The sequence below is a fragment of the Oncorhynchus gorbuscha genome, linkage group LG24, assembly GCF_021184085.1.
Source record: "Oncorhynchus gorbuscha isolate QuinsamMale2020 ecotype Even-year linkage group LG24, OgorEven_v1.0, whole genome shotgun sequence".
Classification (NCBI taxonomy): Eukaryota; Metazoa; Chordata; class Actinopteri; order Salmoniformes; family Salmonidae; genus Oncorhynchus; species Oncorhynchus gorbuscha.
This window is the reverse complement of record NC_060196.1, coordinates 61,075,692-61,090,079: the sequence shown is the minus strand read 5'-3', so window position 1 is coordinate 61,090,079 and position 14,388 is coordinate 61,075,692. Positions and strand designations below refer to the sequence as shown.

Sequence of the window (14,388 nt, the reverse complement as noted above, 5' to 3'; positions counted from 1 at the left end):
GGGGCCCTCTCTGAGCTGGGGTCCTTTCTGAGCTGGGGTCCTCTCTGAGCTGGGGCCCTCTCTGAGCTGGGGTCCTTTCTGAGCTGGCGTGTCTGTGGTGTATGTAGGCCCCTGAGCTGAGTCATAAGGGAAACCTACCACCCATTATCAAATAGGGGGAGGGGGGGGATGTTTGAAATCACCATCACCCACTAATGAATGTCATTTTTTGTTGTTGTTGCTGAGTAAAATCTAGTAATGATGGTGAAGCTGAACAATCTAAATCCAATCTAATGTCATCCCTGATCAGCGTGTAGCCAGAAGAGAGTTATCTCCGGTGGTAGCTGAGGCTACTTCTATTTCGGTTTAAAACTCCATTTTCAGCAGCGCATTTTGTTTAACATTTAGCAAGTAAATCACAATTTGTTGTTACTCAACTACATTGAACAAAAATATAAACGCAATATGCAACAAATTCAACGTTTTTTTTGTTACTGCGTTTAAAAGTTCATACAAGAAAATCTGTCAATTGAAATTAATGTATTAGGCCCCAATCTATGGATTTCACCTGACTGGGAATACAGATATGCATCTGTTGGTCTCAAATACCTTAGGAGTGGTCCTTAGGAGGGGACCTTAGGAGGGGACCTTAGGAGTGGTCCTTAGGAGGGGACCTTAGGAGGGGACCTTAGGAGTGGACCTTAGGAGTGGACCTTAGGAGTGGTCCTTAGGAGGGGACCTTAGGAGGGGACCTTAGGAGGGGACCTTAGGAGGGGACCTTAGGAGGGGACCTTAGGAGTGGTCCTTAGGAGTGGACCTTAGGAGTGGACCTTAGGAGTGGTCCTTAGGAGTGGTCCTTAGGAGTGGTCCTTAGGGGTGGTCCTTAGGAGTGGACCTTAGGAGTGGACCTTAGGAGTGGACCTTAGGAGGGGACCTTAGGAGGGGACCTTAGGAGTGGTCCTTAGGAGTGGTCCTTAGGAGTGGTCCTTAGGGGTGGTCCTTAGGAGTGGTCCTTAGGAGTGGTCCTTAGGAGTGGACCTTAGGAGGAGTGGACCTTAGGAGTGGACCTTAGGAGTGGACCTTAGGAGTGGACCTTAGGAGTGGACCTTAGGAGTGGACCTTAGGAGTGGACCTTAGGAGTGGACCTTAGGAGTGGTCCTTAGGAGTGGACCTTAGGAGTGGTCCTTAGGAGGGGTGGACCTTAGGAGGGGTGGACCTTAGGAGGGGTGGACCTTAGGAGGGGTGGACCTTAGGAGTGGTCCTTAGGAGTGGACCTTAGGAGTGGACCTTAGGAGTGGTCCTTAGGGTGGACCTTAGGAGTGGACCTTAGGAGGGTCCTTAGGAGTGGACCTTAGGAGTGGACCTTAGGAGTGGACCTTAGGAGTGGTCCTTAGGAGTGGACCTTAGGAGTGGACCTTAGGAGTGGTCCTTAGGAGGGGTGGACCTTAGGAGTGGTCCTTAGGAGTGGTCCTTAGGAGTGGACCTTAGGAGTGGTCCTTAGGAGTGGTGGACCTTAGGAGTGGGGGTGGACCTTAGGAGTGGACCTTAGGAGTGGACCTTGGACCTTAGGAGGGGTGGACCTTAGGAGTGGACCTTAGGAGTGGACCTTAGGGGTGGACCTTAGGAGGGACCTGGTGGACCTTAGGAGGGGTCCTTAGGACCTTAGGGAGTGGACCTTAGGAGGGTGGACCTTAGGAGTGGACCTTAGGAGTGGACCTTAGGAGTGGACCTTAGGAGTGGTCCTTAGGAGTGGACCTTAGGAGTGGTCCTTAGGAGTGGACCTTAGGAGGGGTGGACCTTAGGAGTGGACCTTAGGAGTGGACCTTAGGAGTGGACCTTAGGAGTGGACCTTAGGAGGGGTGGACCTTAGGAGTGGTCCTTAGGAGTGGACCTTAGGAGTGGACCTTAGGAGTGGTCCTTAGGAGTGGACCTTAGGAGGGGTGGACCTTAGGAGTGGACCTTAGGAGGGGTGGACCTTAGGAGTGGACCTTAGGGGGTGGACCTTAGTGGACCTTAGGAGGGGTGGACCTTAGGAGTGGTCCTTAGGAGTGGTCCTTAGGAGTGGACCTTAGGAGTGGTCCTTAGGAGTGGACCTTAGGAGTGGACCTTAGGAGTGGTCCTTAGGAGTGGTCCTTAGGAGTGGTCCTTAGGAGTGGTCCTTAGGAGTGGTCCTTAGGAGTGGACCTTAGGAGTGGACCTTAGGAGTGGACCTTAGGAGTGGACCTTAGGAGTGGTCCTTAGGAGTGGACCTTAGGAGTGGACCTTAGGGGTGGACCTGGTGGACCTTAGGAGTGGTCCTTAGGAGTGGTCCTTAGGAGGGGTGGACCTTAGGAGGGTGGACCTTAGGAGGGGTGGACCTTAGGAGTGGACCTTAGGAGTGGTCCTTAGGAGTGGTCCTTAGGAGTGGTCCTTAGGAGTGGTCCTTAGGAGTGGTCCTTAGGAGTGGTCCTTAGGAGTGGTCCTTAGGAGGGGTGGACCTTAGGAGTGGACCTTAGGGGTGGACCTTAGGAGGGGTGGACCTTAGGAGTGGTCCTTAGGAGGGGTGGACCTTAGGGGGTCCTTAGGAGGGGGTGGACCTTAGGAGGGGTGGACCTTAGGAGTGGACCTTAGGAGTGGACCTTAGGAGTGGACCTTAGGAGTGGTCCTTAGGAGTGGTCCTTAGGAGTGGACCTTAGGAGTGGACCTTAGGAGTGGACCTTAGGAGTGGACCTTAGGAGGGGTGGACCTTAGGAGTGGACCTTAGGAGTGGACCTTAGGAGTGGACCTTAGGAGTGGTCCTTAGGAGTGGACCTTAGGAGTGGTGGACCTTAGGAGTGGACCTTAGGAGGGACCTTAGGGTGGACCTTAGGAGTGGACCTTAGGAGGGTGGACCTTAGGACCTTAGGAGTGGTCCTTAGGAGTGGACCTTAGGAGTGGACCTTAGGAGTGGACCTTAGGAGTGGACCTTGGAGGAGTGGACCTTAGGAGTGGACCTTAGGAGTGGTCCTTAGGAGTGGTCCTTAGGAGTGGTCCTTAGGAGGGGTGGACCTTAGGAGGGGTGGACCTTAGGAGGGGTGGACCTTAGGAGGGTGGACCTGGACCTTAGGAGGGGTGGACCTTAGGAGGGGTGGACCTTAGGAGGGGGAGGGTGGACCTTAGGACCTTAGGGGTGGACCTTAGGGGGTGGACCTTAGGAGTGGACCTTAGGAGTGGTGGACCTTAGGAGTGGACCTTAGGAGGAGTGGTCCTTAGGAGTGGTCCTTAGGAGTGGTCCTTAGGAGTGGTGGACCTTAGGAGTGGTGGACCTTAGGAGTGGACCTTAGGAGTGGACCTTAGGAGTGGACCTTAGGAGTGGACCTTAGGAGTGGACCTTAGGAGTGGTCCTTAGGAGGAGTGGACCTTAGGAGTGGTCCTTAGGAGTGGACCTCCCTTAGGAGTGGACCTTAGGAGGGGACCTTAGGAGTGGACTTAGGGAGTGGACCTTAGGAGTGGACCTTAGGAGTGGACCTTAGGAGTGGACCTTAGGGTGGACCTTAGGAGGGGGAGTGGACCTTAGGAGGGTGGACCTTAGGAGTGGTGGACCTTAGGAGTGGTGGACCTTAGGAGGGGTGGACCTGGACCTTAGGAGGGGTGGACCTTAGGAGGGGTGGACCTTAGGAGGGGTGGACCTTAGTGGACCTTAGGAGGGGTGGACCTTAGGAGGGGTGGACCTTAGGAGGGGTGGACCTTAGGAGGGGTGGACCTTAGGAGGGGTGGACCTTAGGAGGGGTGGACCTTAGGAGGGGTGGACCTTAGGAGGGGTGGACCTTAGGAGGGGTGGACCGTAGGAGGGGTGGACCGTAGGAGGGGTGGACCTTAGGAGGGGTGGACCTTAGGAGGGGTGGACCGTAGGAGGGGTGGACCCTAGGAGGGGTGGACCCTAGGAGGGTGGACCCTAGGAGGGTGGACCCTAGGAGGGGTGGACCCTAGGAGTGGTGGACCCTAGGAGTGGTGGACCCTAGGAGTAGATCAGAACCAGTTCTGCTGTCTGACCACCATTTTTCCTCACGCAGCGTGACACATCTCCTTCACATAGAGTTGATCACACTTGATTGTGGCCTGAGGATTGTTGTCATGAAGTTGCTGGATATTGGCGGGAACTGTAGCATGCTCAATGGGTGACATGTCTGGTGAGTATTCAGGCCATGGAAGAACATGTTCAGCTTCCAGGAATTGTGTCTAGATCCTTGCGACACGGAGACGTGCATTACCGTGCTGAAACGGGAGGTGATAATAATAATAATAATAATAATAATATATGCCATTTAGCAGACGCTTTTATCCAAAGCATACATTCTACGTATGGGTGGTCCCGGGGATCGAACCCACTACCCTGGCGTTACAAGCGCCATGCTCTACCAACTGAGCTACAGAAGGACCATGGCGGTGGATGAATGGTACGACAATGGATCTCAGGATCACGGCATCTCTGTGCATTCAAATGGCCCTTGATTAAATTGCAATTGTGTTTGTTGTCCGTAGCTTATGTCTGCCCCATACCATAACCCCACCGCCACCATGGGGCCCTCAGTTTACAATGTTGACGTCAGCAAACTACACACACACACACACACACACACACACACAACGCCACACACACACACACACACACACACACACACACACACACACACACACACACACACAACGCCACACACACAACGCCACACACACACAACGCCACACACACACAACGCCACACACACACAACACACACACAACGCCACACACACACACACACACACACACACACCACACACACCACACACACAACACCACACACACACACACACACACACACACACACACACACACACACAACAACGCCACACACACACACACACACACACACACACACACACACACACACACACACACACACACACACACACACACACACACACACACACACACACAACGCCACACACACACAACGCCACACACACAACACCTTATACGTTGTCTGGCATCTGTAGTTGAAACCGGCATTCGTCTGTGAAGAGCACACTTCCGGCGTGCCAGTGACCATCGAAGTTGAGCATATTTGCCCACTGAATTCGGTTACGACATCAAACTGCAGTCATGCCAAGACCCCGGTGAGGACGACGAGCACACAGGCTTCCCTGAGATGGATTTTGACCGTTTGTACAGAAATTCTTTGTTTGTGCAAAACTACAGTTTCATCAGCTGTCCCGATGGCTGGTCTCAGACGATCCCGCAGGGGAAGAAGCCTTATGTGGACGTCCTGGGCTGGTGTGGTTACACGTGGTCTGTGGTTGTGAGACCGGTTGGCCGTACTGGCAAATTCTCTAAAACAACATTGGAGGCGGCTTGTAGTAGAGAAATGAACATTCAATTCTATTACAACAGCTCTGCTGCACATTCCTGCAGTCAGCGTGCCAATTACACGCTCCCTCAACGTGAGACAACTGTGGCATTGTGTTGTTGTGACTAAACGGTACATTTTAAAGTGGCCTTTTATTGTGCCCAGCACAAGGTGCACCTGTGTAATGAGCATGCTGTTTCATCGGCTTCTTGATATGCCACACCTGTCAGGTGGATGGATTATCTTGGCAAAGGAGAAATACTCACTAGCAGGGATGTATACCAATTTGAACAATCTTTTATGACGTTTGTGTTTTAGTTAAGTGTAACAAAGCCTAATACTGTGCAAGCCATTTGACTAACGTTTGAATGCTGAAGGTGATGTGAGATATGTGCCAGATCAGGAATAGGCCTCTCATTGGTCAGGGTGTGAAGCTGTGCACGGTGCGCAGTTTGAACAAGCTACTGATACAAAAGACGATGAGAGGTATTTTTTTATTTTTGGAAGATGGAAAGAAAATCATTTTAGCCACCCCCCCCCCCCCCAAAATAATTGTGAACCGGCAATTTGTTAAAGTTTTAAATCTATTTTCGGACTGATGCGTGCTACATTTTGGATCGGTCCCACTGACCGATGCGCTCGTATCTTTAAACATCCGGGAACCGTATCGGTGAATCGTTATGTCCCTGATAGATAGATGGGAAACGTATCGGTGATAATAGATAATAGATAGATGGGTACTTTTAGTCATAAGACGTCATCGATCACTTAATGACTCGAGTGGATTTGGTGAGGATGGTCGATGAACAGCTCCATTAGGGTTAGTGGGTTCACTCAAGGCCAGTGTTGGCCAACCATGATGTTTACCAGAGTGTTAGGCTGTGTTACAGTCAACACTAACATGCTGACCAGACTGTTCGCATTCGCCATCACGCACGGTGAATTTTGTCCACCCACTCCAGATGCAATCAGGACACACAGGTTGAAATATATTTTTTTTAAACTCTGAACCAAATGTATTAATTTTTGGACAGGTCGAAAAGAATTTAACATTTATGGCAATTTAGCTAGCTAGCTAGCTGTTGCTAACTCATTTGTCCTGGGATATAAACATTGGGTTGTTATTTTACCTGAAATGTACAAGGTTCTCTAGTCTGACAATAATCCCCAGATAAAAGGGTAAGAGTTTGTTTCCAGTAATCTCTCCTCCTTCAGGCTTCTTCTTCTTCTTCTGTGGACTTTATATGGTGGTTGGCAACCAACTTTAAGGTGCATTACCGCCACCAACTGGACTGGAGTGTGGACCTCAGTTCATCTTCCAATCACCCACGTGGGTATGTGCTCCTAAAAACCAATGAGATTGGAGAGGCGGGACTGGCAGCGCGTCAAGCGCCACAAATACAACCAAGTTCTATTTTAGCGCCTGGCTACACAGACCCCAGGCTACACCGGGTCAGACCAGGTCTCGGTTAGGGTTTAACCAGGGACAAGCTTAGTTCTCACCCTCTTTCTCCTCCCTTTAAATATCACTCTCTCTTGTTTCTTTCCTCATTCCTTATCTTCTTCCTGATGTCCTTGTCACTCTTCTTCCTCTTTTATATATTTCCCCCCTCTCTTCCTCCCTCCTCTCTTCCTCCCTCCTCTCTTCCTCCCTCCTCTCTTCCTCTCTCCTCTTTTACTCTCTCCTCTCTTACTCTCTCCTCTCTTACTCTCTCCTCTCTTACTCTCTCCTCTCTCCTCTCTTCCTCTCTCCTCTCTTCCTCTCGCCTCTCTTCCTCTCGCCTCTCTTCCTCTCGCCTCTCTTCCTCTCGCCTCTCTTCCTCTCGCCTCTCTTCCTCTCGCCTCTCTTCCTCTCGCCTCTCTTCCTCTCGCCTCTCTTCCTCTCGCCTCTCTTCCTCTCGCCTCTCTTCCTCTCGCCTCTCCTCTCGCTCTCTTCCTCTCGCCTCTCTTCCTCTCGCCTCTCTTCCTCTCGCCTCTCTTCCTCTCGCCTCTCTTCCTCTCGCCTCTTCCTCTCGCCTCTCTTCCTCTCGCCTCTCTTCCTCTCGCCTCTCTTCCTCTCGCCTCTCTTCCTCTCGCCTCTCTTCCTCTCGCCTCTCTTCCTCTCGCCTCTCTTCCTCTCGCCTCTCTTCCTCTCGCCTCTCTTCCTCTCGCCTCTCTTCCTCTCGCCTCTCTTCCTTCAGCCCCTCTCTTCCTCCCGCCTTCTACCTTCAGCCCCTCTCTTCCTCCTACCTTCAGCCCCTCTCTTCCTCCTACCTTCAGCCCCCTCTCTTCCTCCTACCTTCAGCCCCTCTCTTCCTCCTACCTTCAGCCCCTCTCTTCCTCCCTCCTACCTTCAGCCCCTCTCTTCCTCCCTCCTACCTTCAGCCCCTCTCTTCCTCCCTCCTTTCTTCTTCCCTCCCTCCTACCTTCAGCCCCCTCTCGTCCTCCCCCCTCCTCTTCTCTCTCTTACTCACACACACCACACACACGTGAGAGACAGATGACTCTGGGCCATTTGTTGTAACAGGTGTGCTACTGTTCCTCCACACACGCACACGCAAACAAACCACTTAAGCCCCCAAACAAAGACACACACACACACACACACACACACACACACACACACACACACACACACACACACACACACACACACACAGCAGCTGTCAGATGTGGTTCAGTCTTTGATACTTCCCTTGTGTTGGACTGGAACTGATACCCTGAGACAGACGTGGAGGGTGATGGTGTGGAGGGTGATGGTGTGGAGGGTGATGGTGTGGAGGGTGATGGTGTGGAGGGTGATGGTGTGGAGGGTGATGGTGTGGAGGGTGATGGTGTGGAGGGTGATGGTGTGGAGGGTGATGGTGTGGAGGGTGATGGTGTGGAGGGTGATGGTGTGGAGGGTGATGGTGTGTGTGCCACAGGGTAAGGTACCCCTCTGAGACGTGGAGGGTGATGGTGTGGAGGGTGATGGTGTGGAGGGTGATGGTGTGGAGGGTGATGGTGTGGAGGGTGATGGTGTGGAGGGTGATGGTGTGTGTGCCACAGGGTAAGGTACCCCTCTGAGACGTGGAGGGTGATGGTGTGGAGGGTGATGGTGTGGAGGGTGATGGTGTGGAGGGTGATGGTGTGTGTGCCACAGGGTAAGGTACCCCTCTCTTTGTCCCTCCCTCATCCTCCTTTCACAGCAGTCAGGCAGAGTAAGATTTCAGGCTGAAACGGTCATCTGGCATCCAGAGAGAGAGAGAGAATACAATACAACTACATAGAGTTTACTGTACATATCCCAGGTGCTCTGCTCCTCCCCCCTGCTGTCTGTTCTGTTGTGAGAGCAACACCTTGAAACGCAACACAAACCGTCTCTAAAGGCAAACCCGAGTCTGATTTTAACAGTTGGCAAGCGGGGAAGTGAGCTACAGTGGCGCCCTGTCAGCGAACACATTGTGTAGAGACAGGTGTGGGCGTAGGAGACGCCCGTAGAGTAGTTCAATAGAGAAAAGAGAGACGTTTTGGTCGTGTTACGGTAACCGTTTGCTTCTCCCATAACACAAGTTGTTATGGTATCACTTTATGTGACGTGTTCAATAGTTGCACTGTGGCAGTTTAATGTTTTTGAATTTGAACAGTGACTGGTCAGAACGACACGGGGGGGGGCAGTAGGTCACCGTGACTGGTCAGAACGACACGGGGGCAGTAGGTCACAGTGACTGGTCAGAACGACACGGGGGGGGGGGGGCAGTAGGTCACTAAAGAAAGGAGGTATTGGTTATGAAAAGGTATGTCCACCATTGTTGTTCCCCAAACACTGCTGTTGAATGGACAATTGCTTCGTTGTAAAGGAATGCAGTTAGGCAAATGTTGATGACTTCTGTGCCTCTATTAAAAACATCCCTTTATATGAGTACTTAAAATATATACAGTGCCTTGCGAAAGTATTCGGCCCCCTTGAACTTTGCGACCTTTTGCCACATTTCAGGCTTCAAACATAAAGATATAAAACTGTGTTTTTTTGTGAAGAATCAACAACTATTGTAAACTGACTGTTCCACTGGATGTCATAAGGTGAATGCACCAATTTGTAAGTCGCTCTGGATAAGAGCGTCTGCTAAATGACTTTAATGTAAATGTAAGTGGGACACAATCATGAAGTGGAACAACATTTATTGGATAATTCAAACTTTTTTAACAAATCAAAAACTGAAAAATTGGGCGTGCAAAATTATTCAGCCCCTTTACTTTCAGTGCAGCAAACTCTCTCCAGAAGTTCAGTGAGGATCTCTGAATGATCCAATGTTGACCTAAATGACTAATGATGATAAATACAATCCACCTGTGTGTAATCAAGTCTCCGTATAAATGCACCTGCACTGTGATAGTCTCAGAGGTCCGTTAAAAGCGCAGAGAGCATCATGAAGAACAAGGAACACACCAGGCAGGTCCAAGATACTGTTGTGAAGAAGTTTAAAGCCGGATTTGGATACAAAAATATTTCCCAAGCTTTAAACATCCCAAGGAGCACTGTGCAAGCGATAATATTGAAATGGAAGGAGTATCAGACCACTGCAAATCTACCAAGACCTGGCCGTCCCTCTAAACTTTCAGCTCATACAAGGAGAAGACTGATCAGAGATGCAGCCAAGAGGCCCATGATCACTCTGGATGAACTGCAGAGATCTACAGCTGAGGTGGGAGACTCTGTCCATAGGACAACAATCAGTCGTATATTGCACAAATCTGGCCGTTATGGAAGAGTGGCAAGAAGAAAGCCATTTCTTAAAGATATCTATAAAAAGTGTCGTTTAAAGTTTGCCACAAGCCACCTGGGAGACACACCAAACATGTGGAAGAAGGTGCTCTGGTCAGATGAAACCAAAATTGAACTTTTTGGCAACAATGCAAAACGTTATGTTTGGCGTAAAAGCAACACAGCTCATCACCCTGAACACACCATCCCCACTGTCAAACATGGTGGTGGCAGCATCATGGTTTTGGGCCTGCTTTTCTTCAGCAGGGACAGGGAAGATGTTTAAAATTGATGGGAAGATGTATGGAGCCAAATACAGGACCATTCTGGAAGAAAACCTGATGGAGTCTGCAAAAGACCTGAGACTGGGACGGAGATTTGTCTTCCAACAAGACAATGATCCAAAACATAAAGCAAAATCTACAATGGAATGGTTCAAAAATAAACATATCCAGGTGTTAGAATGGCCAAGTCAAAGTCCAGACCTGAATCCAATCGAGAATCTGTGGAAAGAACTGAAAACTGCTGTTCACAAATGCTCTCCATCCAACCTCACTGAGCTCGAGCTGTTTTGCAAGGAGGAATGGGAAAAAATGTCAGTCTCTCAATGTGCAAAACTGATAGAGACATACCCCAAGCGACTTACAGCTGTAATCGCAGCAAAAGGTGGCGCTACAAAGTATTAACATAAGGGGGCTGAATAATTTTGCACGGCCAATTTTTCAGTTTTTGATTTGTTAAAAAAGTTTGAAATATCCAATAAATGCCGTTCCACTTCATGATTGTGTCCCACTTGTTGTTGATTCTTCACAAAAAAAATACAGTTTTATATCTTTATGTTTGAAGCCTGAAATGTGGCGAAAGGTCTGACAGAAAACAATGACAATATATATCACGTAAAGGTAGTTTGACTGTCTTTTCCACCAGAAACCGTGTGTGTGTGTGTGTGGGGGGGGGGGGTTTAAACCACGATTAAGGTTAAGGTGATCGCCCCCCGCGTTTAAGGTGATCGGAGCAGCTGGACTAACTGTCTCTACTCGCGCTAGGCATCTGTCTCTGCTACGCGCCAGGCATCTGTCTCTGCTACGCGCCAGGCGTCTGTCTCTGCTACGCGCCAGGCGTCTGTCTCTGCTACGCGCCAGGCGTCTGTCTCTGCTACGCGCCAGGCGTCTGTCTCTCTGCTACGTGCCAGGCGTCTGTGTCTCTGCTACGCGCCAGGCGTCTGTGTCTCTGCTACGCGCCAGGCGTCTGTGTCTCTGTGTCTCTGCTACGCGCCAGGCGTCTGTGTCTCTGCTGCGCCAGGCGTCTCTGCTACGCGCCAGGCGTGTGTCTCTGCTACGCGCCAGGCGTCTGTGTCTCTGCTACGCGCCAGGCGTCTGTGTCTCTGCTACGCGCCAGGCGTCTGTGTCTCTGCTGCGCGCCAGGCGTCTGTGTCGCCAGGCGTCTGTGTCTCTGCTACGCGCCAGGCGTCTGTGTCTCTGCGCCAGGCGTCTGTGTCTCTGCTACGCGCCAGGCGTCTGTGTCTCTGCTACGCGCCAGGCGTCTGTCTCTGCTACGCGCCAGGCGTCTGTGTCTCTGCTACGCGCCAGGCGTCTGTGTCTCTGCTACGCGCCAGGCGTCTGTGTCTCTGCTACGCGCCAGGCGTCTGTGTCTCTGCTACGCGCCAGGCGTCTGTGTCTCTGCTACGCGCCAGGCGTCTGTGTCTCTTCTATCCATTCAATTTTGTAAGGAGCTGGAGAATATTCAGTAATGGGTTATGGCTCTCACTGCTCGGCAGATAGAGATGGATGGAGTGAGAGAGAGAGAGTTCTATTATGGAGCCAGTGTGAGTCAGCAGATTGACACAGCTCTAGGGTGTGGCTGCTGCACTCACTCACACCAGCCCTGGACTGCAATAACGTAGAGCCACAATGGCATCCGGTCAGAGTTGCAGTGGCATGCAGACTGTGTTGTGCTAGTACATTTAGAGATGGAAACTGACACTCAATGAGACCACATTGCCTCCCCCTCTTTCTGTTGCTTGCTCTTGTTCACTCTCATCAATGATTTAGAAGGAGAAATAAGGCAGAAACTCCCTTTAGCCCATCCAATGCTTTTAAATCCATCCATAGTAGCAGGCAAGACATGTCTCTCCCTCTCTGTCGTCAGGGGCCCAGGTGATGCTTTTGAATCATTCAGGGGTAATGTACAAGTGTACACTTCATGTAGAAGGGTATAGAATCCGATCACAACCAATGTCTTTCTCGTCAGGACCAGGGGACAACGTCCCGGCGGTGTATGGTCTGGATGTGACTGACGTGTCACAGTGGGAGGAGACTGTCCTAAGCCCAGCCCTTCTCATACTGGATAGTCTTACTAAGGTGGAAACACTCTTTAGTCCTGATTTTGTTTTGCGTCTTCTGTCAAATGTTCTGTAATGTAAAATGGATGAAAGAGCTTAAAATAAAGTTTGTTTTGATTTAGCTTCACTTCCTCTTCTTTAACTCCGCCCCCAAGGGGGAGCGACCTACCGTTGAGCCGATGAGAGTGGAGGGGGCAGGGAAGAGGAACAAGCGAAGCCGTCACACCTGTGAGCTGTGTGACAAGGTGATCATTGGAGATCTGGAGTGGACAGGTGGGTAAGCGTTACGGCAACGTTGTGGGTTGGCATGACTGACCCTCTGTATACAATAGGAACAGCTACGACTTGTCTGTGTTTCTGAGAAGGTTACATATTTCCTTGTGAGTCGGCGCCCAACGTCTTTGGAGTGACGTGCACCAGACTTTTATATTCATGGTTATCAAACGTTGAACTCACGGACTTGAAACCTGTCTGTCTTTCTCTGTTGTTGTCTCCAGCCCATCTCAAGTCTAAAAAACACCACTATCATGTGAGGAAAAGGAGGAAGTCCGAGCCAGAACCTGAACCAGCCAGCGACCAGCCCCAGGGGACTACTCCACCTCCCACCCCTACTACAGATGGCCCTACCCTGGGTAACTCCACTACTCCAGCCCCTGGCTCAGCTGAGGCCTGTGGAGAACCAGAGTCCCCAGGTACCAGTTCTACTGAGAAAGAAGCCCCAGTTCAATAGGAGAGGATGTATGCTTCACCATAAGGCCCTATGATCAGTATAGCGGGTGGGACAGAAGGGCAGTCTTTTTGACCTCAACTCGTCGGATTGACTCTCATTAAATCAGAAAGATAAAAAAGGAACAATCAAAGACACTTAATCCATTATTTTTTATTTACTTTTTTATCTGAGGACAACACGGAGACCAGGGATAAGTCGGTCTCTTGACGACATCACCGCTATGACTTCATCGTTGTTTGACTCCAGCTCCAGGTTCCTTGGTGGATTCTGAAGTGAAGTTGAATTGTGACAGAACTCTCAAATGGAATGACAGTTGATGTTTCACAGCAGGGTTCAATAAGACCAAACGTCTAGTAACACACTCTATGGTAACCGCTGTGTTTGTAACGAGATGTACGTGTGTTTGATTTGTAATTATTAAAATTAAAGATACATTTTTTAAAAATTGTTTTTATATGACTTCAGTTGTGTTTGAATGACCAGACAAACATGACATCATTTAAATAGTTTTGTTATGAGTGAAGTGGGGATTTGTACCTTCAGTGGGACATCTTAGGAGTTTTAAGTACTGTGTTTTCACTGCACTGATTCTAGCCACTGTTTTACTATACCGAACTAAAACTATCAACGCAACCAATGTCAACCATTTTACTGAGTTACAGATCAAAAATGAAAATCAGTCAAATTGAAATTCATTGGGTCCTAATCTATGGATTTCATATCCCTGGGAATACAGACATGCAGTAAGTAAGGACACGGTCGGTATCTGGTGTGACCATCATTTGCCTCGAGCGACACATGTTCTTCACATAGAGTTGATCAGTGGCCTGTGGAATGTCGTCCCGTTCTTCAATGGCTGTGAAAAGGTGCTGGATATTGGCGGAAAACTGGAAACACGCTGTCGATCCAGAGCATCCTAAACATGATCAATGGGTGACGTGTCTGGTGAGTATACAGGCCATGAAATACCTGGGACATTTTCAACTCCCGGAAATTGGCCACAGACCCTTGCGACATGGGGCCATGCTTTATCGTGCTGTGGAACATGAGGTGATGGCAGTGGATGAATGGGCACGATAATGGGCCTCGGGATCTCGTCACTATCTCTGTGTATTCAATTTGGCATCGATAAAATGCAATTGTGTCTTTTTCCCATAGCATAATCCCACCTTCACCATGGGGCACTCTGTTGGATAGGCGGCTTATGGTAGAGAACTGAACATTCAGTAACCTGGTAAAGGCACTTGTGGACATTCCTGCAGTCACCATGC

General features: G+C 50.0%; 1 protein-coding gene across 2 annotated transcripts in view; it reads left to right on the top strand.

The window, feature by feature from the left end:
- trit1 (tRNA isopentenyltransferase 1) overlaps window positions 1-13,743 on the top strand; it is a 77,157-nt gene extending 63,414 nt beyond the window's left edge. The window contains exons 9-12 of one of the 2 annotated variants that reach the window (XM_046327602.1): window positions 12,297-12,406; window positions 12,543-12,660; window positions 12,885-13,079; window positions 13,289-13,743. In XM_046327602.1, coding sequence (XP_046183558.1) covers window positions 12,297-12,406; window positions 12,543-12,660; window positions 12,885-13,079; window positions 13,289-13,311 — 446 coding nt within the window. In that variant the 3' untranslated portion in view covers window positions 13,312-13,743. Of the gene's footprint in view, window positions 1-12,296; window positions 12,407-12,542; window positions 12,661-12,884; window positions 13,248-13,288 lie in introns of those variants that run through there. The other variant, XM_046327601.1, reaches the window with a different exon arrangement.
- The last annotated feature ends 645 nt before the right edge of the window (window positions 13,744-14,388 follow it).